Source organism: Populus euphratica, unplaced genomic scaffold (assembly GCF_000495115.2).
Source record: "Populus euphratica unplaced genomic scaffold, PopEup_1.0 scaffold425.1, whole genome shotgun sequence".
Lineage (NCBI taxonomy): Eukaryota > Viridiplantae > Streptophyta > Magnoliopsida > Malpighiales > Salicaceae > Populus > Populus euphratica.
This window is the reverse complement of record NW_011500308.1, coordinates 154,908-171,278: the sequence shown is the minus strand read 5'-3', so window position 1 is coordinate 171,278 and position 16,371 is coordinate 154,908. Positions and strand designations below refer to the sequence as shown.

Below are 16,371 nucleotides of genomic sequence, written 5' to 3'. Positions count from 1 at the left end.
GTATGGTATCAAAATTGCAGTACCATATTAGAGTCTAGCATGTTGTAACACTTTTTGGCAAACTAAGGAAATCTTACCAACAACATTACTCTGTATCTTAAATGTCTAACCTAGCTGAGAGACAATGATACCAGTTCAGCAAGATCAATATGAAGAGTGAGCAGACAAGAAGGGAAGATTGCTTCTAAGCAGACAAAAATATTGCGTTGCAATCCATTTGCAGGGTTTTGCTTAACAATTGATGGATAGTTGCAAAAAAAGTAAATGACAAATAACAGAAAGTCAGGAGAGCTGCTCAAGCACCAGGAACTGAGTCTAGAATGAGGTTTCTGATCATGGGCTCGCTTTCTCTTACCAAAGGTTTAATCAAAGAGTTTTCACCTTCATCCATAATTTTTTTTTTTTTTATCAAATGGCTCTCTGTTGAAACACCCCTTTTAACCCTTATTTCTTCCAATAATGTACGCCTCCATCCTACTCCTCTCTGTGGACATGGCTGTACCAATAGGGTGGTATTATGCTAGTCTTATCAGAATTTCATTCTGGACTTGTAAAGAATATCATTTATTTTGGCATGCCTTGACCAAAGCAGCACAGAAAAAAATTTGAAGAGTAAAACAACTCGCACACTATTTGAGTTCTACAACAATGAAATAAAGCAAGGGTTTGCAATTCGGCAAACCTGTGGGATGCCAGCGTGTAGTGCTGCAGCAGTGGATCCACTAATTTACAGACAAAGAGAAGCAACAAAAAAGAAAAATTAATTAGTTCTTCTCCATGTCATGTGCTGAAATTAAAATTTCAATGAAATAAAATAACATAATGAGTCTCACCTGCCCCCGTGATGAATTGCAGCTGCACATCTTGGAAATAGCCATTGGTAAGGTACCATACTGTTTAGCATGATAAAATTGGGTCATTCATATAATCAAAACAATTACCTTACCAATTAATGCAGCCATGATAAGAGGGTTTTAAAGGCTATGTGCACCTAGTACTCAATTTGAGGAGAAGAGTGTTTCTTCTGCATAGTCAATGAATAATGCTCCTTGAAGGTATCATCTACATGGTTTTATTGTCTTTGGTAGTTAGTATTGTGCTAAATCAATCTCATATAATCTATTGCTGTCACAAATACTTCTATAAGCATCACAGAATTATAATTTCAGCAATTCACCCTAGAAAACAAGGTATTATGCTGCATGTTTTCATACATGTTAAACCTCAGAATATTTCACTTACCCTAAGGGTTTCAAAATGAAAAATCTTGCTCTCACTTAAATAATTTCTAATTTCTAGCAGAGCTCTCAGTTGGGATCAAATACTAGAATACTCTCTGCTTACATGATAGTGCTTGCCCACAAAGTTCAGAAACAACATCTCCCTTCCCTTCTAATCCATAGCAGAGCTCTCTTCCATCAAAATTAAAGTCTAGATCAAACAACAAGAGGCTTATTAAAGCTCAAAATTCTCAGTTTCAGATGCCCATCACTAAAGGGCTTTGCATTTATGCCAGGAAAGCTGCATGCCTTAGAAACTTTCAGGCACAGGATGCATGATCAAATTCCCAAACTAACATAGTGACCGAATCAAGATAAATTTATCATGAAAGTATCGTGGGTTTTTCTAACATGTGCCCTAACAGCAAAGTTCAGAATTGTGGAAGTTACACTTCCTCAATTATAGGAGTTGTTACAATATTAAACTGTAAATTTTTAAAGGTCAAAAGTAACTTTTAATTATATTAGAGTACTATATAAAAAAATTGAGATTTTGTACTATGTTGTTTATCCATTAAGAAAATAAAAACAAGAGCACATTTGATTGATTTCCCTGTTTTGACTGAACAGTTAACAGATAGCAGTTTTCTTTCTTTTAGTTTGGATAATATGGGAATAAAAAAATAAAAAAAACTTCTTTCTTTTAGTTTGGATAATATGGGAATTAAAAAAAAACCACCATTATAGTGTATGTGTTAAATAAAGGGTGTTTTTTTAATTTACCTACGAAATTAAAGTTGTCATCTTTCTTAGATCTATAGGTGATTTCAATTTTTACACATGATATAGTTAAAATAAATTTATTTCCAACGTTTTTTTTTTAGATAATAGAGTTAAATAAAATAATTGTTATCAGACAGTGGATTTGGTGACTTAATAGAGTTAGAAAAATCAATTTAAAATGATATGTACCATTTTGTTTTGTTGTTGATAATGGATACATCAGATGGTTGCAAAATCTCAATTTTGTTTTTAACATTAATCTAGTTTTATTAAAGGTTAATTTTAACCTTCTAATTCTTTATAGTTAAAAATTCTAACAACCTATATTAGGAAGTGCAAGTTCCACAAGTTGTTAATAAGGGCACATGTCTGAAAAACCCATGTATCATTACCTAAAATGAATTTTAATCTCCCTGACAACACAGGGATCTGTGACACAAATGTCATCATATTTGTCATGCTATAAACATAAGAACCACTTTGGCACATTAGATAAACATAAGAATGATGGGGTGTGAAAAAAAAATTATTCCCAAATATTTAAATGATATTAATGCCACATGTCCACGCCTATACATCTTGATAGCATTGCACAAAGAAGTTACTGTTTTTTATTTAAATATGATGCTTCAAGGGATCAAGAAATATACTCACTTAGGAAAGCAAAAGAGGCGGTTATCAAAGAGACAGACTCCCTCTTCAAGGTACTTTCTTTTATCAAAATGTGATGATTCAGTGGCAATAACTTGGACAGCTTCATCCAAAGGTTCATAGCTAGCAGTAAAAAGGATGAATCTGAAATTTGTGATCTCCAGGACAGATTGAATTACCTGAAGAAATGTTTGAGGGTTCCTCAAGAAGCCCATGCTGTAAACAAAAGTGAAACACGGTTCAAGAAAAGATCACCACTGACAATTTAAACAAGTGAATGAAATAAACTAAAAGAGGTCTATTCAAAAACAAAATTGACATCCATGCTAGGCTTACAATGTTCACGTGATGTTGATTTTATAGCCAATTAACCATATTCTTTCAACCTAACATTGCGGTTGTTAAGTTTAAGAAAAAATTCAAGGAAGAGATGAACATACCAAAATGTTGTAACATAAATAGTCCATAAACAAAAAAGCAACGAACCTACCTTCCAATAGAACTTAGTCCTATGAAAACAGGAGGTGTTGATGCTGGATTTATCAGAAAACATTGTAACTTGACATGAGCTGAACACACTTCATCTTTTGTCCTCAAATCTCCAGGATAAGAAAGTTCTGAAATTTCTTGGCATTTCTTACATGAAAACTGCCATTCAGTAGGAAGAAACCAAAACCCACAAACATGGACATTTGATGGCCAATAATCTGTTAACATGCTATTATTAGTGATAATGGAAATGGGGAAGCACGACATCAATCACATGATCATCTCATTGACAGTTGACAATACCCTTGTACAATTGTACAACTTTCTTCATCTATGAAACAGTTCAATTAAGCCCCTGAACTTTCAATTGTAGTATGCTTATTCCTCAAAGTAAGAATACCCAAGCACTGTAAACTTGGCTTATTTTAACATAAAAACACTATCATTTTAAAAATTGGAAAGATATTGAGAAGAGAGAAAATTTTGGATGGATAAAATGTGTCATAAAACCAGCCAATATCACCATCAAATGAAAGCTCTTATGGAAAGAAACCCACAGATACCAAAATTATATAATTTCATCACAACATTTGAGAGATATGGATTAAACTTTTAGATACATAAACTTTACATTGAAATTCTGTGTTGATTTGTTGCTTAAAAAAGTGTTTTGAGGTTAGATTTATGCTTACAAGGTTGAAGGTAGTATTTTCTAGTGTTTTTCATAAAATAAAATAAAATAAAGCTGAAAAATATGGTTTTACGTTGTGGCCTGCAAATGTGATTGAAATTTGGTGAGTTTCTCCAAAAATAAGCAAGACTTGTCAGAGAAGATGATAGTGGATAATGCGTCAACCATGGTCCAAGCCTAGGCTAAATCTTAAACCTATTGGAATTGCTCAGAGAGTCATCAAACATATAGTAGAAACATTGGGATTCACATAATAGGATAAAGCCTTGATGTGCTTAAATGTTTCTCACAATTAACAAGGATAACAAAGACAAAGAGTAATATAAAATAACTTCTTTGTATAGAAAAATGAGAAGCAAAAAATATGGATTATAAATTGCCATGGAAATTTCACATGCAATAAGGTTATGATGGTCATCAAAACACAAAGTCTACAGTCATTTGAATGAAAAAAGAAAATGAAAGCAAAGGAGAAGAGGGAACACATAAAGTAAAATTTTCATGTTAAAGGAGCAAAAGAATGAGATTACCTGGACATTCAACAATATCTTTGCTAAATCCATACCTATTGCAAAAACAAAATAAGTTCAAAAATTTCCTTTAGGTAACATCCAAATACAAGCTAAACCCAAAAGTTCGGTGATTTGACTATATACCCCATTTTAAGTAATACTATAGAAACACTTTATAACCAAAATACCCCAATTTATACCCACAACATCCTTACAAGTTTCAAGTTACATTTTGTTTCAACATAGCTATTTCAATTATTTTGATATTAAGACTTCACAAATTAATAAAAATATCATTTTAAAAAAATCAAACAATTCATCAAGACAAAACATCTATTGATATTCTTAATATATGCATTTAAATATTTATGAATTTATGTTCAATTTAAAAAAAAAGAAGAAGAAGTTATGAATTTATGTTCAATTTAAAAAAAAACTATTGGCTCCTAACTTAAAAAACATATGAATATATATGATGAAGAAACTTGATGATATTCAAATACATAGTACAATACAGTCTTTATTCGAATTTAAAACCAATATCAAACAAATTAAAAGCATATTGACTGAATGGGTGGTTTTTTTAGGGGAAAAATCATTTAGGAATATGATTAGAATTATTATCCTAATGAATTTTTTATTCAATAAGTAATTTTCATTAACTAAAATTGAAATAATAGTATCAAAGTATTTAAAATAGCTAATGTATGACAAACACTAAATTTCAATCAATGTTGGCATTTTAGTATAACTAGAGGCATTTGGGGCATACATGTGTTTTGTAGTATTTTCTTAAACTTGGAGAAGCTTTTTGGGAAATCATTAAACTCTTCTGTAATGCCTGTAATTTCATGATGTTTCAAGAGCTTATTGTAATTTACTCAAAAAAATCAAAGAGATAGAAATACAGGTTAATGTGTTCAACTTTTAATTAACCCATCCAATAATTTTTTCAAAAGAAGAAGAAGAAGAAGACAGAATGCATATGAATCATGAGATTTTGGTGTCATTCTTAGTTACATTTAAAGCATGAGAAAATGGTGCCAATTCAACCTATATAATGGCAGATAATGTTTACTTTGTATGCTTTTCCTTTTTCTTTTGCTTTTCCTTTGGCTCAAATCACTTTTACTTCATTTGTTCTAGCCAGACATGGGAATTGATTCATAAATCATTTAAAATAATCCATTTCTACTTTCACAGGGAGTTTTGAATGCCATGGAAATAAAACCTTTTGCTAACCATCTAAATTCTTTAGCTGTGCCACAATGGCTCAATCATCCTTTTGCTTTGCTTGTAATCATAATAAAGAATTATGTTATGCGGTTGTTTTTGGTAGAAAAAGAAAATGCAACTTACAGCAGTAAGGGAGATGGTGGCCTATCATGCCAAGTGGGAAGCTCTGTTACTGGATCCTGGATTCAGTATAAGAAATTTAATGAGTTTAAATATACCCTAACAACAAGGTAACAATGCTTCATAAAATCAATGTACATGCAGGAGGTGGCAATCATAAATTTCATTCCATGAAAAAAAGGAAATCTTATATCCAAAATCACTAACAGTGAAAGGGCAAGGACTCAGATACAAATCATCACTTCTCCATGATCCCCAGTTTTCGGTAAAAAGTGGCCACATCCAATGAGCCACATCTTTCCAGGAAACCTATGATCATAAAAAGGTTAGAAAGTTTGTACACAAGCTGCACATCATAAACCTATTTAAACATGATAGGAGAAAGCAAGAGACAAAGACCTACATTATGCTGTTGCTATACAAGTAAGAAAATGGTTCTACATGAGGAGTTTTTGCTATACAAGTAAGAAAATGGTTCTACAAGAAAATGGTTCTACATGAGGAGTTCGAAGCACCTGATTACTGTCAGCTTCTTGGAGATATTTATATAAAAGAGGATGCTCTCTTCTAAAGTGACTCTCAAATAAGGAAGGTGCACTGAAAAGCACACAAAAAGAGTTAACCATACATTGGAAAAATTTAACAACAAAATAAACTATCTAGATATGCACATCTTACAGCAAAACTAATGAACAAGATATTATGAGAATTTGCATTAAAAAGTGGGGAAAATGTGGAAAAAGACAGGAAAATGATGGTTTCCATGAACGTTTCCATGAATTTCCAAAGATTCCAAGGTTGACAAAGAAGCAACCGTGCCTGGTGCCAGACATCAAATTCCACAAAACACGTTTATGTGACTACCAAAACGCAAAGGACAAGAAAAACCATTGTCCATTGTAACCTGATAATTTTAGTTCTAGACAAACAGGATGCAGTCCTTAAGTTAGAAGCAGATAAAAACAGTAAACAACTAAGTAACAGGGCAAGCATAGACATAAAGAACCAGCAACTAGGCAACTTTAGATCTTCAGATATCTAGTCACCAAATTTTTCATCTATAAAATTATAATTTGACATACATTACAGATGAAAAGTATTAATATTCAACATCATTAGTGGTATATCTACAATATGCCTTGAGAAACTGCTGTGGCATTTGTGAACTTTGTGTAGTCTCGCTTATGGTGTGGATGTCCATATTGACAAACCAAACATGACTATTATGAATTTTACATGAATAGTTTTTACATAAATCCAAAAGTCGCATTGTAAAATTTTGTAGGAATTAGTAACCACGTCATATGTGAAGAATTATTGGCAAAGGGAGTCCTAACAATAATCTCAAGAAAAATGCATGCAGAAAGAATGAAATTTCTTGTGACTAAATACATCAACCCCTTCAGATAACATCTAATGCATATTCAATGCTTGGTTTGGACATTTATTTAGGACAACTAAGTCAGCAAAATCAACTAATCATATAGCACAAAATGTTGCAAGTAACTAAATATTAACACATTATCTAAATACAAGTGCTTATGACAATGGGTTATTAGTATTCCCGCATATACCTATATTCAACTTTCTTTCTATTCCTTCAATATATGACTTTGGGCAAACAAAAATACTCTAGAAGTCTCCCGCTAATGTGGCATTCCGTATGATATAATGACCACTCCAAGATTCATTTCCCTTGAGTGGAAGCTCACACGCCCTTATTGTTAGTTATCCTGTACCAACTTCTAGCCACACCCTACACCTGCTTGGCTTTTGGAGCCACCAGCATAGAATTGAAACCTGTGCTTGATGAAAAGCTTGAATTGTTTGGTTGTAGATTTTCCCACTAATATCTATAATAGCTTTTGTTGCTATTTCATCAATATGGGATTTTGAATCATGCATGTAACCAACAATTCAAATTACATAATAGATATACATGTATATTCTCTTCTCTTTTCTCTATATGGATAAACAACATTGAGGAACAATTTATTCAATTGTCATTTAATAAAAATAAATTCTACATTCACATAATCCACTGCCATATACGCATACATTTTTATAACTGTATCTGTGTTACTTAAATTATTATGCGTGCCTATACATAATAATAGCACACTGGAGAAAAACCAAACACAAAATGTCCTTCAATACTATGATTGGCAAGTCATTAAGAAATAGAGAATTCAGAGAAAATATCACCACCTGTATGGAACAACATATGGAGCAGCTACCACACAACGGATATGAAAAAGTTCTGCAAGGCTCCACCCTTCCTGTACCAGAATGCAAAGCAAATTTTTCCTTTATTAGGTTGATACTTTCATCAAGAAAGCCATATAAATCCAGGCTATATTTTCAACGTATCAGAAGAGCTTCTATGGACCAGAATTTCCAAGAAATACCAATGCAAAAAAATTTATCAAGATAAAATCACCCTCCATGGTTGGACCATGTCCAAAAATCCCTTCAACTGCTGAATAGCATTCTTGTCTGTGCTCTCTTGTGGCTATCATTTTTTGTTGTGAAAAAGCTAACTCCTGTGATCCTATTAAAGAAATAGTCCATTACAGCAGAGTGGTTAGTTAATTCAATGTAAAAATAAAACTAATCCCATTCCCACAAGATTTGCCTTCTTATATACTGCAAAGATAGCATAACCATTGATATTAGAACCTGAACAACCATAATTGTCGCGAACAGAAAGAACAGGTGGTGAATTGATTCCTAAGAACGTAACACGTCTTTCTTCCAAGTGAGAGCTTAAGTTCTGCAAGAAACCCAACATTTTATAACATCAGCAGGTCTTGTACAAACAAAAATTATCAGTAAAAAAGAAAGAAAGAGAAAGAAACGGAATATTCACATGAACCCAAAATGGTACCGCGGCTGTCAGAACCTTTATTTAGTAAGCAATAAACCAAAGAGGATGAGGAGGATTTCAATGCAAACCTGATGTGCTGAATGTGTTACTAGAACCACACGGTATTGTTTCTGATCACTAGCAAAAGCAGCAGCAATGGCCTGAAACAAGAACAAGAAAACACAACAAATTCTTGATTTTTCGACTCTAACTGGAAAGACAAACCAAAAACAAAAAAGGAGATATTTTAGCAATCCCATTGGAAGAAGAAATACTTACAGAGAGAGGGTAAACATCGCCCTTCGTACCAAAAGCCATGAACACAGCCACTGGCTTCCTGTTCTCTGTCTTTGGTCCCATTATTTTACTCCCAGTCACAGACAGAGCGTGCTCGGGCATTTCGTTTATATAATATATGGAAATAATGGCACAAGCCCATGTAACCAAGATGGTACCACGGCTGTCAGACCCGCACCCGATTAAGGTTGTCGGGTCAATCAATGTCAATCCTAAAACAGTATCGTCTTCCATTAAAAAAAAAAACAAAAAAGCAACGATATCATTCTAGAAAAAAGTTTTAAATATTTGTTTTTTGACCAAATATAAAGTATCACTTGAGTTTCTTTCAATCAGTTAGGTTTTTATTAACTCAGGAAATTAACTGCATCTCAAATTAAGACGATGTTTCTTTCTTGTAATTTATTTTTTAAAAAATTATTTTTATATTTATTTATTATTAAAAACAATTGATTAATAAAAAATATTTTTTAATTAAAAAAATTTTTACTTGATATCCAAAAAAATATTTTCCTGAAAAGTTTAGAGGAAAACTATTTTTTAAAAGTTGAGAAAAATTTAGAAATGTCATATTATTTACTGATTATATTACATTGAATCCTTAAATTTTTTATTGCTATATATATTTTGTTTTAAATATTTATTTTTTAATTTCATCTCTTAAAATTTAATTTTTATTTTAACTTTGATCTTTATTTTTATAATTGTTATTTTCTTTTTCTCTATTATTTTTTTATTGAAATTTTTTATTTATCAAATTTGATCCTTATTCTTTTGATTATTACTTATTTTATTTGAAATAATTTATAAAATATTAATTATTTTTATTTTTATTTTTTCATCTTTTATTTTCTTTATCTTTTATATTTGATTTCTATTATTTTAATTATTATTTATTTTATTTGAGATAATTTATAAAATTATATTTTTTTCAATTTCATTTTCATTCAATTGTTTTTTAAATTTTTAAGATTTGTTCCTCATTATTTTAATAAACTTGAGAAAAATAAATCATTAACAAGTTATTTTCCAATTCATTTTCTATGACATAACCAAATACTGAAAAGTATTTTTTAATTTATTTTTCATTACACTATTAAATATCAAAAAATAATTCAATTTTTTAAAATTTAATTTAAAAAAATACTACTTTTCAACAAAGACAAAATCTAATTCATTATATCACTCAAATCATGAGCAGACTTTAGAATAATTCAAATTTAATCAATTTAATATTTAAAATAAATTAAAAAATATATAAATTAAACTTTAAATTATCATCACTGTAGTGATAAGTTTAACTATACTTGCTTGCTTTGCTTTTGCTATTATAATAGTATTTAAAAGTATCATAATTGATATTTTTTAAAATATTATTTGATAAACAATATATTAAAATAATATTTTTTATTTTTTAAAAAATAATTTTTAATGTTAACATATCAAAATAATTTAAAAATATTAAAAAATAATTATAAATAAATTAAATAATTTTTTTAGAAACACCTTTCCAATGAGCTTATATATTTCCTCTAGAAAATCAATTTTCACTGTCACATAAATAAATTGCAATACTTTGAATTGTTTGACTGTAGTTCGTATTAATTTCTCCACAAACTAATGGAATTGATGATTGCCTCCGTATCTCCTAAAGTTTACCAACTTCATGGAGTCCATGGGGACATAAAATATGCCACATCATCAAGTGAAAAATTAAGAATATTAAAAATTGCAAAAGACAGAAAGAACACTGGAAAGCCTCAGTTAAAGGTGGACTCTTGCATGGTATGCATGGGGACATCATGTAAAAAATCGCAGTTGATTCTTTGAAACTTGTAGCCCTCCCCTTTGAGTTTGAAGGTGAAGGCTCCATTAATCCGCGCACCTCCACATCGATCATTAAACTCTGCCGCTGTAAAACAGAACTGGAAGGGAATGCTGATGAAGTTTTGCAAAAATGATGACAAGATGAATGTCTTTCTTGTTGCTCTCGTATGTATCCTGTGTGTAAGATTGCTTTTCGCTAAATTCTTGACTATCTCTCGTCAGCTCAAAATTTGATGGTTGTTTCTTGGTCTCTACATCAGGGGTGATCCTGATTTGGGGTATGCTTGTCAATAAGCAGGGTTAGTTCATCCTCAAACTCCTTTTCCAGCACAAGGAGTTCCTCCCAGTATATCTTCATAAGTGCAGCCTTCTCGTCTCCATGCCTTCTTATCAGCTTCTTTCTCTCTGCTTCGAATTCTTCCATCTCTTTATCCTGTATTTTTATGAACCTGTTGATGTCCTTCACCCTATTTGCACAGAATTTTCAAAAACATTACAAGTTTACAGATATTCTGCACAAGTAAAAGTTTCTCCATTCAGTATTTTTCTAACTCCTACCATTAAAATGAACAGCCCTCCATTTCTTAAACCACCAAAGGTAGATGTGACTCTTTAATTCATTGCTTTCTACTAAGGATGCATAAGTATTTTTCTTTTGGTCTACAAAGGGGGAGAGGGGATGAAGATTGACTAGGTTGAACCCCTGACCTGCCAGATAAATTAACCAGCAAGCCTGGGAGCATACAGTTTGCTATGCTACAAGATGACACATTCTTTTTTACTTTGTTACTGTCTATTATTGAAATTGATCATTTTCTCAAGAAAGGGAAATAGGAGTGAATGCCTCAGATAGATAACTCTAGCTTGTCTGGCCTGGCTAAGGCACCATTACAGTGTTACCTGTCCACATTCTCTTCCTTAGATGGATCTGCATTTAACTCTTTAACTTTCTCTAGCTTTGCCAGCTGTAACTTCTCGAAGTTCTCTTCTTTCGCATCTATAGCCTGATGGATAGCTTTGATTTGATCCTTGAAAAATTTCTCTTGGGAATCCATCTGGAAAAGAATGCCTCAGAACAGAGAAAGCAGATGTAAAGAATGCAATATGGACAAGGTATTATGAAGTAGCTTGGAGTGCAGAAAGTGCCGTGTGCCTCCAGCCAGTTATAGTCCTATTATTACTATGATTTTCTTAACACGCATGAATTACACCATCCAAGAGCTATGTTTTCCTTCAAATTAATGCATCCTTCAATTTCCCAAGGAGTACAGTGTAGATGACCCAATTTGTTCATCATGGTTGAGAAGGCTAAATTGCGATCGGGCGGCAGAATAACAACCGTATCATAAAAGTTTCCTGGTTTGATGATGAAAGTTGAAAAAGATCTAGTAAATCAGGAGATGAAACTCCTGATACATACAAGACAAAAGGAGAAGAGGAGCAAAGTAGTGAACCATAAATAATGCAGAAAGGTGTTTTTATTTTGAATTCAGATCTTTCAATCATTAGAGGGGAGAGAGAAACCAGAAGAAGTAAAAATGTTTTATTGGAAGCAAATTGAAGCAACGATGTGAACACATACGTGGCAATGAGAGATGTACTATAAGAAACAGAAACAATAAAAGCAATTTGCAATTTAAAGATGTTACCTCTTCCTTGGTCTGTTCATGCAGCAATTTAGTTCTCTCTCTCACAATGCGATTTTCTTGCACAGTCTTCTTCAGTTTCTCACTCAATCTGCACAGGGACTCTGCGAGAGCTTGTGACTGCATATGTTCTGCAGCGAACCTGTTCTTGTAAGTGACAAGCATCTGGCTATCCTCATTTATCTGCTTTATGCGGCTTCCAACCATCTCTTGATATGACACCGTCTCAAACTTGAGCTTATTCTTACCTAATCAATTTCATAAAAGGGTAAACGTGGCTGCAGATGTTATTACCAGCATTCCAAGAATCAGAGAGTAGTGAAATCTTGCTTCAGCAGTTTACAGTCAAGACTATTGAGGAAATATGTCATTTATAAATGTCAACATTCAGGCATCAGAAATTAAGGAATTCACATTTACTACTCACACTTTCGAAATCAGCACCGAATTCAGTTCTGAAACTTATTAACATGGTTTTTAGATCCCATTTTAAACTCTAAAATCTAGATCCTATTGTTGCGGACCTATATGCACAAGTATGTTTTTGTTCATTCTCATCTTATGAATGTCAGTTTAGATGAATATTCCGCCAACATCATTAATTATTTTACATTATTGGGCTTGGCGAGCACGGTATTTTTCTCAAACTGCATAGCAACAGACATAAATATCCTGAAAAAGACAGACAGACAGACAGACACACACACACACACACACACAGAAAGAGAGAGAGAGAGGACCTTGGCAATGCTGGTTGAAGATATCCAAATCTTCCTTCAAAGCCATATAACCATAGAGCTGGCGCTTACCACCTGTACAGAATGAAACCCGGTTACCATCCCAAGCATCTCTGCCTCTTCCTTGATCTATAAAATGCTTATGAAGGCGAGACGCTTCTAAATAACCCGCTGCAGAGCTCTCGAAAATCAGTACACTTATTCCTCGATGCCCTTGTGGACCATATGAGTGGCGAGCCTTCAGTGCAGCATATGAGTTGAAGTGGTCCAGAAGTTCTTGATTTCCCATGCCAATCCACTGCTAGAATCCATTTCAGAGGAAAAAATGATTTATATAAGTTAAATAATTCATTTCATAGTGAAAAGGAGAAATCATAATTACCTTGCCATTTTCCTCCTGCTCGTCTCTCGTGTTCATTATCAAAACCATTGGAGGCCAGGTTATTTCATAGTCTTTAACTCTCGCATCAAGTCCTTGCCATCTGCCGAAGGCTTCACCAACTGGAGTTACTAAACCTCCCTTCTTATGCATTTCCTCATCCAAAATTTCAGAAAACATGCGATGAAGCTTAACCCTTCTTGTCTTTTTTGTCTTTGCGTGATATGCTAGGGGATCGATGCCTCGATACCAATCAATAGCACCAGGGCCCCCTTTGCAAGCAGGGCAGTGCCACTTCCTTGCTCCTGAATTTATCTCCTCAACGGTGAGTTTATCGAAATCATCAAAGAATGCGTTGAACCACTTGCTCTTCTTCAACACATCATAGCTATTTTCACTTGCATCTAAATCAAAATCAGAATCAAAGAGAAAATCATCATCATCATCACTGCTAAACACCGCATAACCATCAACATCATCATTGCCAGTGCCAGAAAGTTGATGGTTCGAGACAGATTCATCCTTGGCCCGACTTTCTTCCCGGCCACTGGAACAAGCAGAACCAACTTGAGACAAATTCTGTCTGTGTTTCGGATAATTGTTCTGTTGCAAAGGCAATTCATTTGCATTGCCAGGAGACTTCTTAAAAGTAGTATTTTGGGTTGTCAAAGCATTGCTTTGCACCCCCAGTTTCTGTACCAAGTTCGAACATCCCCATGCACTAGATGCAGAGTTCTGAGCAGGCCAGGCCTTTGCAGCAACCTTCCCATCTTGGGCAGAATTTGGATTCATACTTGCCACATTTTTACTCAACTGATTAACATAGGAACAAGAACCTTTCTTGTACACACTCCCTAACTGAGGAAATGGGTCACCTTCATCATCCATGACTGGATCTAGCTTTTCAAGAAATCCTCCTTGCATACAATCCTAGATCTCCTCCTAATACTTATTAAAAAAAAAGTATAATTTGATAACGTTAATTAATGTACCCTCAGACAAAATAATGGAATCAATAAAAGAACAGCACCCTTTTCTTATTTACGTGCTTTGACAGAACAAAATACTATTTTGGGGAACTGGGGTTTGTTCAAACAGGCATCGAATCATGTAATTGATGAACAAGAAGTAAAGGAGTAAAAAAACAAATCCCGAGAAAGTCACATGTTATCATTATGTTTCCTTTAAAGGGATTGCGTGCAAGAAGAAAAAACAATTAAAAAAAAAATCCCCAACAAAAAAGTAAGAAAAAATCCCAACGAAGTTACATATACCATATTATCATATTCTTTCCTTTGAAGGATGTGGGAATGTAGCTTTTGGACAAATCAAACAAGGCCATCAATACCTGCCTACCCGAACCCATCACAACATTAGCACCAAGACAAAAAGGAAAGAAACCTAAACACTGTTGCATTGACAAAGAAAAAGAAAAGGTGAAAGAATGGGTGTACTGTAGACGTAGGTACGTACCTTGCGTTGGTTTTGATGGATGATTGCTGTAAAGCAATTGAGGTTTATGAGAGTCCTGGTTTTCTTGGTCACAAAAGCAGCAACGCAGGTGAGAGGCGTGTGGACTTTCGAGGATTGCCGTATTATGCCGTGATTGCGTTTTTTCTTGTTTGTACGTATACGTAAAATATCAGATTTTATTATTATTATTATTTGTTAAAAATAAAGAACAAATAATAACATAGACAAGAGAGAAATTGCCTTGTCGCCAAGCAATGGGATACTTGATTGCTTTTGCATGATAACATCATCTACTCCTCCACAACAATTTGCTAAATCTTCGATTTTACATGTCAGCTGTTCTTCATTCTGCATCCTATCCTTCTGTTTCTTTCTTGACTTTTGGAAGATGAAAGTGCGGTTGACAGTGTTGAGATCACTATATACCTGAAAACCAAGATTCTGTTCAATAAGGGGGCGGGGGCGAGACCTTGAAACCGATTAATTCTTTCTGCTAAAAATATCGAATTCCCAAGGGATTAAATTCCCTTTTTTATTTTTGTTTTGTTTTCCTAAAGAGCCGATTTCTCTCCTGATATTATTAGTTACCTACCTGATTTTTATTTCATGACGAGGCAAAGACGTTTTTTTTTTTATTTATTATTTATTACCGGCATGCTTTAGTTATCAACGAGAACGGGTTTATAAAATAAATATATTTAGTAGTGTTATAATTATTAATTATTGTTAAATAAATAATAAAAATTAAAGATATAATGGAGTAAATATTTTATGATAGAAAAATAATAGAAAAAAGATTATGTTGATGATCAAAAATTTAAAGATTGAACGAAATAATTTGTAACAATCTCCAGTGTTTTATGGGGAAAAATACAATACTTTTGCTAAATGATTTAGTTTTTCTGTAAATAAAAAATAAAAAAAATTACAAAGTTAAATTTTTTATCAACTTAATATTAAAAAAAAAACCAACAAAGATAATTTTGGAAGGAAAAAAAACTCATGAGGAAAAACATTGTAGCAATTATCAATGTTTTTTGAGGAAAAACATTCCCTAATAAAACAAAATAAAAAACCATTTACAGAAATGCTGTAGCAATTCACAGTGTTTTATGAGAAAAGTCACAACGCTTTTCTTATATGATTTAGCTTTATTGTAATTATAATTCTTAATTAACTCAATATTAAAAAAAATCAATAAAAATAATTTAAAAAAAATCATATGGGAAAACACTACAACAATTTACAGTGTTTTAAAAAAAATTATGAAGCTAAATTCTTAATCAGCTTAATATTAAAAAAAAATTAATAGAGATAATTTAAAAAAATATAAAAAAACATAAAAAATCACGTTAAAAACACTGTGGTAATTCATAGTGTTTTGTGATAAAGTTACAATGTTTCCCCACATGATTTATTCTTATTTGTAATGACGTGTATTGTA

The 16,371-nt window shown here is 32.7% G+C and overlaps 2 protein-coding genes across 13 annotated transcripts in view; both read right to left on the bottom strand.

Annotated features, from left to right (window-relative positions):
• The window catches only part of LOC105113478 (UDP-Glycosyltransferase superfamily protein), a 16,494-nt gene extending 7,359 nt beyond the window's left edge, over positions 1-9,135 (bottom strand). For 5 of the 7 annotated variants that reach the window (XM_011009670.1, XM_011009671.1, XM_011009669.1 and 2 more), the window contains exons 1-13: positions 8,848-9,134; positions 8,658-8,729; positions 8,382-8,475; positions 8,111-8,253; positions 7,911-7,981; positions 6,218-6,299; positions 5,910-6,011; positions 5,706-5,761; positions 4,365-4,399; positions 3,145-3,361; positions 2,658-2,870; positions 834-893; positions 683-722 (exon numbers count right to left, since the gene is read on the bottom strand). In XM_011009670.1, coding sequence (XP_011007972.1) covers positions 683-722; positions 834-893; positions 2,658-2,870; positions 3,145-3,361; positions 4,365-4,399; positions 5,706-5,761; positions 5,910-6,011; positions 6,218-6,299; positions 7,911-7,981; positions 8,111-8,253; positions 8,382-8,475; positions 8,658-8,729; positions 8,848-9,099 — 1,437 coding nt within the window. In that variant the 5' untranslated portion in view covers positions 9,100-9,134. Of the gene's footprint in view, positions 1-682; positions 723-833; positions 894-2,657; positions 2,871-3,144; positions 3,362-4,364; positions 4,400-5,705; positions 5,762-5,909; positions 6,012-6,217; positions 6,300-7,910; positions 7,982-8,110; positions 8,254-8,381; positions 8,476-8,657; positions 8,730-8,847 lie in introns of all 7 variants that reach the window. The other 2 variants (XM_011009672.1, XM_011009673.1) reach the window with 2 other exon arrangements.
• Positions 9,136-10,396: 1,261 nt separating this feature from the next.
• LOC105113479 (protein SUPPRESSOR OF GENE SILENCING 3-like) lies at positions 10,397-15,025 on the bottom strand. 6 transcript variants are annotated; one of them, XM_011009676.1, is made up of 7 exons: positions 14,928-15,024; positions 13,458-14,402; positions 13,079-13,376; positions 12,342-12,586; positions 11,593-11,747; positions 10,961-11,159; positions 10,397-10,930 (listed from the first exon to the last, which is right to left on the bottom strand). In XM_011009676.1, exons 2-7 carry the CDS (start codon positions 14,376-14,378, stop codon positions 10,916-10,918), a joined length of 1,833 nt encoding a protein of 610 aa, XP_011007978.1. In that variant the 5' UTR covers positions 14,379-14,402; positions 14,928-15,024; the 3' UTR covers positions 10,397-10,915. The 6 variants fall into 6 exon arrangements, with proteins under 6 accessions (XP_011007978.1, XP_011007983.1, XP_011007979.1 ...); XM_011009681.1 differs by having other exon boundaries at positions 13,079-13,373; XM_011009677.1 differs by having other exon boundaries at positions 14,920-14,983.
• Between the last annotated feature and the right edge of the window lie 1,346 nt (positions 15,026-16,371).

Coding starts and splice junctions, on each gene's coding strand:
- LOC105113479 (XM_011009676.1), bottom strand. CDS start 14,378: ATGCAAGGAGGATTTCTTGAAAAGCTAGATCCAGTCATGGATGATGAA. Junction 13,377..13,457: donor AGCAGGAGGAAAATGGCAAG/GTAATTATGATT, acceptor AATGGATTCTAG/CAGTGGATTGGCATGGGAAA. Junction 11,748..12,341: donor ATGAACAGACCAAGGAAGAG/GTAACATCTTTA, acceptor ATTCTTTTCCAG/ATGGATTCCCAAGAGAAATT.